Genomic DNA, 14,727 nt, shown 5'->3' on the forward strand with positions numbered 1-14,727 from the left:
AAGAGGTACCTTGCCATCGGCATTCTCCACGTAGTATTCCCCTGTCAGTGGCAATCCCCGCCTGGACTCCTGAGGGATCAAGTGTTTGGTTTTGCACAGTCTCTTCCCGGATGGCTTCTCGCTGTTGTCAGTGCATTTCTGCAGCAGGGAGGCAGCCTGGCAATCCTCTTCTTCGTCTGCACACAGCACATCTGTCTTCTGGTTTTCTTTAATTTTCTGCTGTTTGGCAGGCGGCCTGGAGGCTGGTGCGCAGCTTGGCTGAGCCTGCTTTTTGCCGCCTGCACTGGTGGATGAAAGACTCTTCATGGGCGGAGAGCCGGAGAACATAGGCAAGCCTAAATACGGAGAGGGTGACGGGGTGGCGGGCGGGTGGGAGATGGGAGAAGAAGCGGGCATTACACAGTTGTAGCCAGTGCAGGAAGAAAAGCCCATTGTTAACACTGATTACTGGAGCGGCTTCAGTTTTTAAAGATACACCAATTATGGTTTCAAAGCATTAATATTTTAATTATACCACATTCAAACGGCACCTAAGTTAACCCACAAAACGCCAAGCGGCAAGTTGCTTCAAAGGGCCGGGAAGAGAGGACAGAAGCTGGCTCTTCCTGCTTTCCTGCCCCCTACCCACTGGGTCTGGGTGCTCAGGACCCAGACACTGGAGACAGCCTGAGGCTGGAATGAGGGTGCTCAGACTTCCTTCCTGTGCAACCACGGGCAAGCACATCAAGAGAGAACTCCCTGCCTGCCACATCTTCCTTGAAGTCAATTGCTATGGCCTTCTAAGATCTCCTCAAAAGCCCTTTCCTACAGAGAGTGGATGACCCACCCTCCAGGAGCGGGGTGAACATTCAAAGAGGTGGTCCCCGCATACCTTGTTCATTGTCACTGGGTTTGAGAGACTCTTCTGACCAGCTTCTGTTGCCTTTGGCCTCTGCCCTTTTCCTGCCAGGTTTCTCTTCAGTGATGTTAGTCCCCTGAGGAATGGCCTCAGGCTGAGTGGCCTGGGTCACTTCCTTCCTGCTTTGCCGGCCAGGTTTGCCGTCTGCTGCCGACACCTGCTGCTCCCACCGTTCTCTAAGGTGCAGCAAGTGGCGTTGTTTTTTAGGATGGAGCCCTGTTAATTCAATGCACACCTTCAGGTTGGTCAGCTCACTATAATGTGGGTCTTCTAAGTGGTTAGAGGAACTGTTTGTCATTTCCCTCTCAGGCCAGTCATCTAATGGAGAAATAACTACAAATTAATCAAAAAGCCCCCTGGGGGGGAACAAACTGTCTTACACATCACTAATGGGGTGGGGGAGGGGGGGTGTGGTCACTGGTCTCTGCTTTTGGGAGGGGGCCTAATCGTCTTTGGCCATCTGGGTTCTGACTTTGGGGGAGGGGAGGTATGGGCGGCTCCCCCCGGGGGCTCCAGGGTGGGAATCTCACGAGGCAGTGTGGGAATGGAGAGGTCCGCTCCACTGCTGTGCCCCCACGGCTTCCCCTCACCGACTCTGTCTACGGGGGCAGCACACCGCACATCCACATCTCCTGTCCATCCACTGTGGCCGCATGCACAGGCCCACCCCCCGGCAGGCGAGCGAAGCAGACAGGGCTCACCTTTAGAGACTCGTCGGCGTTTGGCTTTCAGCAGAGGGTCCTCTGGCACCTCCTCCGCAGTGGTCTCAGTGTGGCTGCTGTCACCTGAGACTTTGCGTTTCCTGTCCACCCGGAGGGTGGGGCTGTGCAGCATGTCTGAGGCCACCTGGTCTGCTGGGGGCTCGCTCACGGGCTGCCTCTCCACAAAGTACTTCTCCACAGGAAGATCTTTGTCCTCTGGGGCTTCAAAGGGATCGTGGTGCTTGTTTCCAACACTATACTCGCCTGGGGGAGGGCAGACAAAAGAGCATTAATGAAGCCCGAAGATCGCCATGAGAAGGCAGGATTTGGGGAGCGCGTGGGACCACCATGCCCAAGGTAATCTGCTATTGACAGCTGCTTCTTTGGAGACTGGGGTCCTCACACATGCTTAGCACAAAACCCTCAGAAACAGAACTTTCCAGAGGAAGGGTACATTGAAAACGAGTGGCAAATAGAGCAGAGTGAGGTGCATGTCACACTCCTGACTTTCTCCTTCTCCCTTCTTATGGTTGGGGGCAAGAGGGAACCAAGAAAGATGGGGCATCGATGCTACGTTTTTTAAAGCACTATAGTCCTTTCAGCAGAAGATGCAACCAAGCTGGGGCTGACCTAAAAATCTTTATGGAAACATTTGCTGAGGTCATTATTTTGAAATAAATGGCAGGCTGATGGGATAAAGTGACCAAATATCCCCAAAATGTCATCTATCAAAGGGATAACACCAATATTCACCTAGGCCAACCGGGGAGATGAAGACGGACAGGAGACAAGAGTGTTGAAAGAAAGCCTAGGTCCTTGATGGGCAGAAGTGACCCTCACTCCTGGGGGGCTCTGGGCCTACAGTCCAGGCCAGAGGGAGGCAGGGAACCCAGGCAGACCCAGGCTGCTGGGAAGAGGGGCCTGGCAAAGCCAAAGGCAAGGTTTCCTTCCTAACGCATACACGAGTTCAGAGAAAACTTCAAAAAACTCGATTTGCTGGATGCACAGATGAGAAACCAATGGGTTGGGTTGTTCCCATTTCCTGTCCAACACAGAGGGACCCCCTTGGGGATGCTGGCCACCCCAGCTGACACACTCCTCTTCACACCCTCTGTCACAGGCAAGCATCGACAGACATCCCCCCTCATTGTTGGTGTGTCTTTCCCATGCCAGGCCAGCGCTTGCAAAACCGCTCGTTCCAGGAACCCTGTGCTCGGCCTATCACGGGCCTTGGGGCTTTTTCCTTGAATCACCTCAGCCCAACATCACTTCCTATTTTTGCTCTAGCCCAAGAAATAGCTCATTAACTGCTTTGCTGGTCACAATTTTTCTAATACACAATGAATATAAACGATAACTACTTAATGACCACTGCGAGGTTAAGGTGTCAGCCCTTGGCCCGCTGAAATGATCCCTCTCATCACCAGGGTTATGAGTCTGGTGTCTTGGTAACTCTGAGCTGAGGCACACAAGTCAATTTCTAGATGAAATAAGCACACGCCTCATCCGCTGATCTCATTCTTCCTCTCCCCAACCCACTTCAAATATTACTCCCACTCCTGACCAGCACCGCTCACCGGCTTCTCTCGGGGGCATTCCCAGCAGTTCACAGCAGTCTGCTGTGGGGGTGAGCTTTACAGGGGTGTTGGCTAGCCTGTGCTCTCAATGGTGCAAGGACCCATTCACCTTCTCTTCAAGGGTGTTCTAAGGGGGAACAGATGGGGCTGCATCTATTCTTGCAAAGGAATGGCAGAATCTCCCCAACCGTTCCTCCTCATCCTCACTCACGATAGTGCACTGTATGGACAGGGATGGCTGGGCCTGGGATTCGGCACCCAAGCCCCCACCACGGAATACCACCCCAGGTCTCTGTAGGTACAACCAGCAACGGATGGGCACCCAAAAACATGGCCAAGGTGGTGTTCTGTCACAGCAGCAACAGGAGAAAACACACAAGCTGCCCAAACCTTACACTATGCAGAAGTGATGACCACTGCGCTCAGCTTGGCCTGGGGACGCAAAGAGGGTGGGCTGCGACTCGAGCTGCTCTGTCTCTTAACCACTCTGGCAGTAACAGCGCCACTTTACAGTTTGGCCCCCTTGAGTTGTAAAGTGGGACTATTACCGGAAGCCACCTCCTCCGGTGGGCTTCATAAACACGGTGCAGCAGGGCAGAGGGTAAGGCTGGAGAAATTACTTACAAAAGGACGCTATGATCCCCAGACCAGCTTGATTTTTAGCCCTGATATTTATGAAAGTTTAAGATGTGAACTGACTGTCCTAGTTATATACCATTTGACTTTCTGGGGCCAATCAGCCGCCCCTGAAAGCCCTGTGGGAGGGGCTGGGGGTGCAATGTAAAAATGTAAAGACTGCGTTACGAAGCGCCACATGCAAGGTTACTTTTATACTTTTAAAGTGTACTCATTTCCCCTCCCTTTAGGTAGGAGAGACGGTTTGAGCCAAGTGGTTTGAAAGCAGAGGTGACTAGGTAACGTCACCATGCCTTCCTGGGTCAAAATGAGGCAGCAGCTTACCCAGTGTGGGGCCCCACCCAGAACGAACTGCCCTGTCTTGGCACCCTTCCCAGAGACACCCCCCATCAAACCCCCATCAGATTAAGAATCTCTCAACCCTAGTGCTTTGGATTTGACTTCCACAGCTTCCATTTGAACTCCAGGTCTCACACAGCCACCTGTATTTGTAACAATCTCAACCAAGTCTAAGGCATCTTTCTCAGGGAGAAAGTTTTCCATTGGAGTTTTGACCTTCACTGCAAACTTCCTAATAGTGAAATGAGTTTATATCTCACCTACCTGGCCTTATGCCCAAACTGCCAGTATATTTTGTCCACAGAAAACCACCTAGAAGACTTGTAATCACTTATTTCACAGACTGGCATCAACAGGCAGTGACTGACTGGGGACCTGGTCTCTCTGCTAGGGAGCACCCCCATTAGACATGGGGAGGTCTTGCCATCTGTCTTCTCTGGGGCTTCCCATGTAGGAAAAGCTGCCCAGTGGGGGTGGGGAGGGCTCCCCTGAACACACCACCTTCTGCTCCCCATTCATGGGGAGGCCAGCAGGCTAGGACAAGGGGTGCGAAACACACATGCTTCCTCCAAGTCCCCACCATTCCCCATTCAGCCGGACAGGGCCCCCTTCTGCCTCCTGAGTAGTCCAGAACTATTATCGGGAGCCCTCCACTGCTGCATCTGGGGTTCACTGCAATCATGCCTGCCCACACGCAGTGTAGCTGCTTCTTGTCCGCTCTCAAGAGGATCTTTCGGCAAACGAGATCTGTCCGCAAAATGAGGCCTATTGTCCTTCCTTCAACCCCTGAGCCTCTCAAGGCAAACATCCCAATTCCCCTCAGTGACGGCCCCCAAACCTTATGCTAGGGTTTCCCTCCATGGGCCAGTAATAATCCCAAAGAACACCCACCTTGACTGCCGAAGATACGTATGGCAAACAGCTATGAAGGAGAGGCTCCAGGTCACTTTCCTGTACACTTCACTTGGACCTCCCTCAAATGGGGCTATTCTTACCAGTACCCACAGAAATTACTCTTGAGGGCAAAGGAGATGGGTGGATAGACAGAGATGGAAGGATAGATAGGGGTCCTAACCATCACGGTCCTCTTCCATTGCAGCCACTTACAGCCCTTCTATGAGTGGAATGCCATGTGCCTTTGGTCATGAGATCTAGGCAGATGTGAACATGGCTGAGTCCTACACCGTCTACCACTTGCTCCTTGCATCATGGTCTTATAAGGCACAGCACATACATCCCATAATTTACCATGGCTATGCCATTGCAATACCTCATAGAAGCATCGCCATGGCAACATTTACAAGTCACCGTGGCAACAAAGCAACTTCACCACTGTTATAACCATGCCCAGTAAGCCCTAAACAGGATGGCAGAGGACTGAGATTTTTGAGGACTGCCCATGACATCTGCTCCCTCTGCAGGCAACATCCCCTCCAGCAGAGGCCAACCATGTTATAACTTCTACCCTCTCCAGCAGAGGCATTGGTAGTCATCTGTCTGCCCAAACTCAAAGTAGTTTACAAAGTACATAGGGGCTGCTGTCCTGGAAGAGAAGTTTCCTGAGCCAAGAAGTCCCATGAAACCCTTTCACTTTCACTCAACACTTTCTCCAGCTCCCGCTCACGCATTGCCACTGAGTGAGTTCTAGGTCCACACAAGCCAAGTGGCTGCCAAGGGAGACATACACCCAAATTCAAGAAGGAAGGGCTAATATGCACATCTAATATGTATCAACAAAAGTAAATCAATCAATAAAAATAATAAAACTAAAAACAAAACAAAAAAACAAAAAGGAAGGGCCCAACACCTCTGTGTTCCCTACCCCGTCTTCAAAATGCCACTGATCATTCCTTAGGAGTTTGGGGACACTCCTAACTCATTTGTTCAATTTCTAAATGAAAAACTCAGCGACCCATACTATCACTAAGAGTCAATGAAAATCCTAACCATGGTGTTGTCCAGTTAATTCAGTTTTTTTTTTAAACAAACCCTCCCAACAAGATGCACCCACACGCAGGCAGCTGAGGCCGCACAGGCGGCACCTGCCATCTCAGAAGCTACTGGTGCTGTAGGAGTGGAGGGGAGAGGCTTTGGGGAGGCATCCTCTACCCTCTTTGTGACCCCTGCCTGCCCCAAATCCTCACCCCAGTTTCCATATGCTCACAGCTTGGCTCTGGGCCACAGTGACACCCATGAAGAGACATGATGGCCGAGATGGCTCAGTGAATTTGAAGCCAAACGGATCCAGCGCATGCTGTCCCCTGGATGAGATGGCAGTGGCAGCAGCAAGGACAATGTTTCCTCTAGGTTCCTCCTCTTGATCAACCACAAACCAATGGTGCCCCAGCTCTTCCTTGGCCCTAGTATTAAAAAGGAGCCTTCACTTTCCCCCAACCCTTCTTCTGCTCTCCCTGCCATGGCTCATTACCTGAGGAGCACTACGTGGTGACTTATGGCTCGCGGGGCCCTGTCCTGGGTGCTCCAAGAACACAGCCTGTTGGTATGAAGCTTGGAGGGACTTACAGAATGGGAAAGGGAGGCCTTTCTACATCATGTGGGGCTCGGGCCTTGCTCCCCATTGGCGACACCAAGTTACTCAGATGTGAATGGAGGGTTTGGCCATGTTACTCAAAAAACCAGAGCAAGGGCAAGAAGGCTGGAAGCTGGCTAAGTTCCTGTCCCTTCCTCCAGGCCCCCAGCCATCTACTCAGAACAAAGAGGGATTCTTATGTATGGCGCTCCCTCTTTTAGAAGCACCTTCCCCATCAACTCAGCCTTGCTCACTTCTCCCAGGTCCCTCTGACAACCTTCCCAAGAGCTGGTGTTGAGGCAACTCAGAATGGGGGCTGCGAGTTGGCAGCAATCATCAGGGAGGAGGAAGGCTTTCTTTGCCACTTCACCCAAGAGTGGCTTGGACCTCCCGCTGCCCTGTAGCCACTCTTTGAGGAAGAGTGAGCAACTTCAGGTACATTGAGTCCCTGCCGCCTGAGTAAGGCCACCACTTACTAGCAACAGAAACTACTTTCTTCAGCAATGACTTACAACAAATCAGTCCTGGTTTAGCTTACCCAGGATCCTGGCAGGTGGCCTTAGTCTGCTCCCAGGGATGAGCTGGAAGTGGAGGGAGGGGTGTGTGCTCCAAGTAGCAAGAAGTATACTCTCCCTGATCACACATTCTTCGCAAACTCTGTCAGGCACCAGTGAACTGCGTTGTGAATGTCAAACCTCCGACGGCCCATGGTGGGGAGCTCTCAAACATACCCAACACTTCCAAGTGTCCTGTCTCAGGAGGACTTTGCACCCACTCCTCCAGTTAGTTCACCCAGACACCCTAATTCCCCTTCGCCCAATGAGGTTTCTCATGTTGCAAGCAGACCTAAAGCTTCAAGCTTGCACATTTAAGAAATAAAGAGGAAGACCTTCTCCACTTGCTGCCAACACATCTTAGCACCCTAGAAGACTCGTGGGCAAATCCCAAAGTCAACCCTGTTGGTGGGGTGGGGGACCTGCTATAAGGACCAAAGGGAGTGTACTGAGGAAGATACTAGCTTTCTCTTCACATCACTTCCCCTTCAAAATGCAAGCTGCCCTCTGTCCAGTGGGAAGAGCCCCCTCATGCATGCCAGGCTGCCTTGGGATTCTGTGGCCAATTCTCCCCCACCCCCCACGGTAAATCATAACGCTCATCTTTATGGTGACTTCACCATGTTCATCCTACTTCAACATCTATGCCTTTGGAGGGAGAATATAAGGACTCTTCATTCCACATCAGGCTGTCACCACAGGGGTGGGGCAGGAGATGGCTGGGAAGTTCATTCCACTGCTACAAAATACAACCTGTCCCTGCACCAAATTTCCTACTGCCATACCTCTGCTACATTGCATTATATTAGACTGTTATCAACTCTGGAACCAGTGCTTCTTTGGAAAAAAAGATGTGTCCCAGGAAACTATCTTTCACAGATGCCTCATTCCTGGTTGCCACCATTCGTAAGGACAATCAGCCCTTCATTCCACGCATGGCAAAAGCAGCCCATTTCTCCAAGCAGATGCCAACCGGACCTGAGGCCAACACAAGCAAACTGCTCAGGTTTACTTACATCTCTCACTTTCATTCTGTTCTGCAATGGCCTCCTCCAGGGCGACCGACTTTGGCTTTTTGTCCTGATTTCCTTTCAACCTTTCCCAGTCGGCTGGGCTGAATTTGCACATCTCGGAGTCTTTGGTTGCTGGGTGGCCACCTTCTCTTTCTTTCATCTCCAACTCTGAGAAGCGCATCATTGCACGCTAGAAAGAGAACGGAGATGGAAAAAAAAAAAAACAACACCTTACCATAAAAGCTATTTCATTTGCCTTATCTTAAAGGAAAGTATTTTCAAAGAAAAGTGCCCAAAACCAACCACAGTTTATGAGATGTAACTCAGATATTTTAAAGTTTAACAGATAAAACTTAAGAGTATCTATATATAAGTAGTCACACATTCTTTATTCATAAAGTCATGTGTATATAGATATATATGCGGTGTGTATGTATATCCACACATACACTATTGCATACAGACAGACATTCTCTTTCGAAGGTAAATAAAACAAAACGAAAACACAACGCAAAGAAAACAAAACAAAAACACAACAGAAAAGAAACAAAATACACAATGAATAAAGACGACCATGGCCCACAAACTTCCCTTTGTATATTTGGAAATGAAATTTAACTCAAAAGGTTTATGTAAGATTCTAGTAATAAAAATTTGAAGAACTGACCTCACAGTAAGCAGCGGGTAGACATAAAATACTGTCCTCTTGTAATCCTTCCATCTATGTAATTAAAATGGGCACTCAATGGATCATTTAGATAACTTCATCCATTTTTATAAGCATAAACCAATTTTTTTCTTAACATTGCAAAACAATTTGGCTTTATTCATCTTTTAATTAAAAGTAAAATATCTTAAGGAAATTCCTATACAACATCTATCATAATTCACTAGCAAGTTAAATACATACTCTAACCCTTTAAGCAACCTTTTTCCTTTTTTTTCCTTTCTTTTTGGTGAAAAATTTGCATGAATCCCACAGACATGCGGCTGCTACACATCTCTACCAGGTATCAAGTAAGCCGTTCTAAGCAGCACTTCTAGGTATATTTGCTATCTTACAGGCAGAGAAATCAAAGCAATTGATAGGTAAACGTCATGCAGTCTTTAGATACCCTTCACAATAATTAAAACATCTGTTATCAGCAATTGAGTGGAGTTCCCTTATAATCTACAGAATAACTTAAAGCATCCAGACACGCCTCAGTGCTACCACTCACGTTCTCTTACTGGCCACATTGCATACATTCAAATTACCACAAGCTTCATTCACCAAATCTGCCTGGTGCCCTGCCCTACCATACTCCCCCAATCCTGTTTACACATTAAAAAACTGACAACTGGTAAAGTAACTGAAATTCAGGTGGGGGTGCTCACCTGCAATGCCCGTTGCTCCCGGCTGAGCTGACTGGAATCTGCATACAGTTCGGTAGTGACACATTTGAATCGGTCACCCACGTAACCCGCTGAGTTGGCGATTCTCTTTGCCAGCTTAGATGGCTTCGGTTTCAGAACTTTGCCATCATTTGATTCGGCCTCATCAGCTCCATCTTTGGTATAGGTGGGGGTCACGTCCACACTTGGTGGGGCACTGCCCACACAAAATGGTTTGGGATCCTCTTGGGTTTTACCAAAAGTTACAGCAGGGCCATCGCTCCCCAGAGGTGGCTCCAGGAATGGAGTCGAGACTGGCAACCCTAGGTTCTCTTTGTTGGTACCTGCCAGAACACTGTCCTTGCTTACGCTGAAGACTGGCTGTTTGAAAGTGTAAGTTTCGTGGAAGTCACTGATGCGCCCCAACTCCTCTCTCAGGGCGATGAAATCACGGTGCTGCTGCAGGGCCGGCTCAGCTGAGGGCTTGGGGGGCTCAGCGCTCTGGCCAACACTCTCTGCTGCAAAGCTGGGTTTGGACACATTTGTGTCAGTTTTAGCATCTGGTTCTTCTCGGAGAAGGTCTACGTAGACAAGCTTGTCGCTTTTGACAACAGTCTTCCCTTGATTCCAGTTGGGGTTCGGCTTTAGGTTCTTGTCGGTGGGGACATCTGGATGTAACTTGGTGCTGCTAGTTTCCAAAATCTCGGAAAACCGATTCCGGAGGGTTGGGTCCTCGTAACGGGCTCTCTCATGGGACCGGGATCTCCTCTCTGGTTTCTCCTCTTTAGTGATCTCTATGGGTGTGTGTGGTATCAACATGGGATGCACCATGCCCAACCCCAGGGCATCTTGGTAGGTCACAAACTCTGGACGGCCAGTGGGCAGCCCATAGGGCAGTCCAGGCTTTGGGGCAAGGTGCCCAGGAAACAGACTGCCATTGGGTAACAAAACTGGGTGAGGGTAGACAGGTCCTTTCCCATGTAAGGAGAGGGGACTTACAGCAATGCCCTCGGGGGCTGGGTAAGGGAGGTAACTCCTGGGGTAGGGAATTGGTGGGGACCTGAATGCCTCATTTGGCGACAGAAATATAGAGCTTGGTGGAAGGCCGTTCTCATTTGCTTTGAAACTCGGTTCTGGGTTGCTGGCTTTGGCGCCCTTGCTGCTGGTGCTGCTACTGTGCTTGGCAGGAGTGGCCGGGGGCTGGCCCACGTGCTGAATAACGGATGGTGTGGTTTCTACGGAGCTCCTGCTGGTTTTGGTGCCATCTGCATTGGCATTGGGGGCGGGTGATGCGGAGGCTGGGCGGCCTGCACTCGACACTGACCCTGAAACGTTAGTGATGACGGCATCGGTGCCGCCCATGCGCGGGCATGATGAACTCCGCTGCTGTGGTATCGCCCAGTCCAATGCCTTGTTTTTCAGCGACATGCTTTTGCCATTGTTCTCTTCATTAGGACTTGGCCCGGGCACCACCCAGGATGAGGGAGCAGTGCTGATGATTTCAGATCTATAGATAGCACAACCATTTCCCGGAGGAGATAGTGTTTCTTTCGGAATCTCACTTCCGGAGAGCACTAAGCCACTTCCAGCCCTGCTGTGAACCAGGACCGTGGGAGCCATCTTTTTCATGTGGTCGGCTTTGGAAGCATCTACATCCACCACTTTAGAAGACAAGTCAAGTGGCTTATCTGTGACGTCTTTGGTAACGGTCTGCTTCTCCAACAGAGGAGGTGAGCTGCCGTCTTTTCTGTCTTGAACCGCTGTCTTCCGGGCATGCCCAGGCACTGGCTGGGCACCTTCGCCCCCTTCCGGAGCCTTGGGATACTTGCCATTGGAGAGCCTGGCCGCGGGGAACTCGCTGCTAACTGTCATGTATGGCTTCGACAGGGCAACTGAAGGAGAGGTGGAGATCCTGGCATAGTGCTTGTGGAACTCCGAGTAGGTGTCTGCAGCAGGCTGGGTGGGAAGGTGGACTCGGGGTGACGGCCGAGGTGAGGGGGGCAACAGGAGAGCTGTGTCCCCCGACAGGCCACTGGTGACCGCCTTGGCAGAGGGAACCCTGGGCTGCTTACTGTTCTGGATGTGAGGATAGGAGTGGGAATCAACGGGATTCCCAGGGCTGACGCCCATCTTCCACGGGAGGCTTTTGTCTGCGCAATGGACAAGAGGCGGGATGGCTGGGGAGGCCGAAGGTGTCGAGAGCCTCATGGGTGATGCCAAGGACGATGGGATGTGGGGACCGACATAGTGAGGTGGCGGCAGGTAGAGAAAGCGCTCCCCATTGGTGCAGACTGGAGAATACAGCGGCTGGGCCAAGCTGTAGGACTGCTGAGGTAGCAAGGCCTTGTACATGCTCAGTGAATACTTATTTGGCGAGTCGAGGAAAGGGTAGATAGCTGGCGTGGCACCCTCCATGTAAGGATTGACCCAAGGCAGCCGCAGATAACTAGCACCATTGATGTTGAGAGGGCTCTGTTTGTCGCTGGCAGGCCTGTCCAAGCCCAGCGCTTCTGCTGTGGCTACAGCACTTTTTTGTATTCCAGGCGGTGTTTTGTATATAGCACTGAAGCCATTTGGGGGTTTTCCAGAGACGGTGGAAGCCTCCACTGTCTCGGGTGTATTCGGTTTGAACTGCATCTCTGGATTTCTTTCCGAAGAAAACCCAAGGCCACCCAGAGTGCTCGTGGCAGCCTCTCGACCTTTCTCTGAGCCCAGTCCACACAAGCTAGAATAGACGATGTTTCCGGGGACCCGGAGAGGTCCTTCCCGGATCAGGCCAGTGCGGTCCATGCTCAGTGCTGCCAGGCCATCGATCCTGTGGGCCGTGCTCGCATCCACCTTTGCAGAAGAACAACACGGGTGTTACTGGGATACTCCTTCAAGGCAGCAGCACCCAAAGACACTGCCAACTAGTTCAACATGCCATCAGCCTTAACATCCAAGCAGAAAGGGTTAAAGACAGGCTTCCGGGGGGGGGGGGGGTGTCTGTTTCCCCTCCCCCTTATCCAAACCCCTTTGCTGCCTGCCTTCTCACCTCTCAACTAGTATCCTGGAAGCAGGGAAAACGTTGGTCCCTTTTGACTGGAGGCCCATACATTAATTCAGTCATCTATAAAGTCTGAAGATTTTGGCCAGGCGCGGTGGCTCACGCCTGTAATCCCACCACTTTGGGAGGCCAAGGCGGGCAGACTGCCTGAGCTCAGGAGTTCAAGACCAGCCTGGGCAACACGGTGAAACACCGTCTCTACTAAAATACAAAAAAATTAGCCAGGTGTGGTGGTGTGCGCCTGTAGTCCCAGCTACTCGGGAGACTGAGGCAAGAGAATTGCTTGAACCCAGGAGGTGGAGGTTGCAGTGAGCCAAGACTGCGCCATTGCACTCCAGCCCGGGCGACACAGCGAGACTCCGTCTCTAAAACAATTAAAATTAAAAAATAAAAATAAAAAAGTCTGAAGATTTTTACCTTCTCAGCAAAAATTCTTTGCTACAACTAAGACACCAACTCCAAAACTCTCAGCATCATCCTCATGGGTTACAGAATTCACACTAACCCTCCCTGGGCCTGTCAGGCTTGGGGGTGGGTGTTCACTTCATTTCCCCTGGGTGCAGGAAGGCATGACTTAACAGAACAAGAAACAATCTTCAGTGGGACAACAGGAACAGAGGACTTTAGCAGCCTCATTTCTAAATCAATAAAGAGGCCATGGGTCAAACCGTGGTTGTGTCTTTTGACTTCTTCTCCCTTGTGTCTGAAGTGACAGTCCTGTGTTTCGTATTTTACTGGAAAGGTAAACCCTAAGGGGCTACTTGGAGGCTGGAAATTTATCCAGCTGGGAGCGCTGATGTGGCATCCAGCTTATGGAAGAGAAGAGAGTACACATCCCACCAGTCACTAGGGGACAGGGACATGTGTGGCGAGGCAGGAAGGCAAGACTGGAAGAGCTTGGGTGGGAGCCTTGTCCTCTGGCAGAGGCCTCCGACTCAGCCCAGCTCTGAACCGCCACCCCTACCCCATTCCCCACCCTTTAAAGGCATGCAAATTAATACGATTGATTACAGATCACTGATATGCAGATATGGCATCAACAGAAGCTATTAATCTCTTACCACGTTGTGGTTCAAGGGATTCTCCTCCCTCAGTTCCAGTCTGGCTTTTGAAGCGTCACCATCATTTACAAGGATTTTCCTATTTAAAAGGATATACCAACTTCATGAAAACATTCCTCACTGAATCCATCTTTCACAGATCTCCCCAGAACAGACCAGTTTCTACTAACCCAATTTTTAAAACTGTCCTTAACCCTCCGCCCCCACCAGCTGTCAATGGCCCATATTGAAAGTTGCCCCCAAATGGTGATTCAACTTGACCAGGAAAAACAAAGGAAACGCAAAGCTTTCATGTGCGAGGACATGAATCACAAATATGATGTCCCCAAGGTAGGTAAGCCAGAAATTAAGCACAACCACTTCTCCCTCGAGATCTTTTTCTCTAGAGGCCAAGTAGGCCAATCGGAGCTCGGCTGTCCCAGCCAACCCTTATAAACTCTCCTGGAGGGTAGACATGAAGTGGTAACACAGCCAAATACCAAAGGGGGCTGGAAGGCTGGTCACCTCATCAACCACTTCCGTGTTACCCAGGAGGGCAGGCTTTCAAAACTTTTTCCAAAACAAAGTTAGGGACCATGTCCTACGAAACTGGTTTCCATGGTGATAAAAAAGCCATATTTGACTGCCTTTGTCAAAATGACAGGGGGATACACACTAGTATCATACAAATGTCAGCTGTTCCAGGCTGAAGAGGAAGCTGCACATCTGTGCCAGGCTGCTGCGGCTGCCCTGGGACTTGTTATCAGAGAGCATCGATAAAGAAAGTGCTTGGTGCCAACTTCCAAATCCCCAGGATAAAAATCGCTGACAAGCGGCAAAGTTTCCTCATTACCCCGAAGAGCAGCTTCAATCATCTACTGCTTAGCTGCCTCCACCCCACAACTCCAAAATTACTGATTAGGAAGCATAACAGAGCTGTCTGGCGACAAAAAGCAGGCACCAGTGGCCTCCTGGAACAGGCAGCAGAGGACAATGAGAGATCCTGGGCTTCAATGAAG

General features: G+C 50.4%; 1 protein-coding gene across 6 annotated transcripts in view; it reads right to left on the minus strand.

The window, feature by feature from the left end:
* Positions 1–14,727, minus strand: part of BCOR (BCL6 corepressor) — a 48,103-nt gene that overhangs the window by 12,888 nt on the left and 20,488 nt on the right. For 2 of the 6 annotated variants that reach the window (XM_058441675.1, XM_032756740.2), the window contains exons 3-9: positions 13,730–13,808; positions 9,626–12,460; positions 8,916–8,969; positions 8,252–8,438; positions 1,600–1,863; positions 872–1,114; positions 10–335 (exon numbers count right to left, since the gene is read on the minus strand). In XM_058441675.1, coding sequence (XP_058297658.1) covers positions 10–335; positions 872–1,114; positions 1,600–1,863; positions 8,252–8,438; positions 8,916–8,969; positions 9,626–12,460; positions 13,730–13,808 — 3,988 coding nt within the window. Of the gene's footprint in view, positions 1–9; positions 336–871; positions 1,217–1,599; positions 1,864–8,251; positions 8,439–8,915; positions 8,970–9,625; positions 12,461–13,729; positions 13,809–14,727 lie in introns of all 6 variants that reach the window. The other 4 variants (XM_058441672.1, XM_032756736.2, XM_058441674.1 and 1 more) reach the window with 3 other exon arrangements.

The sequence above is a fragment of the Hylobates moloch genome, unplaced genomic scaffold (genome assembly GCF_009828535.3).
Source record: "Hylobates moloch isolate HMO894 unplaced genomic scaffold, HMol_V3 SCAFFOLD_7, whole genome shotgun sequence".
Classification (NCBI taxonomy): Eukaryota; Metazoa; Chordata; class Mammalia; order Primates; family Hylobatidae; genus Hylobates; species Hylobates moloch.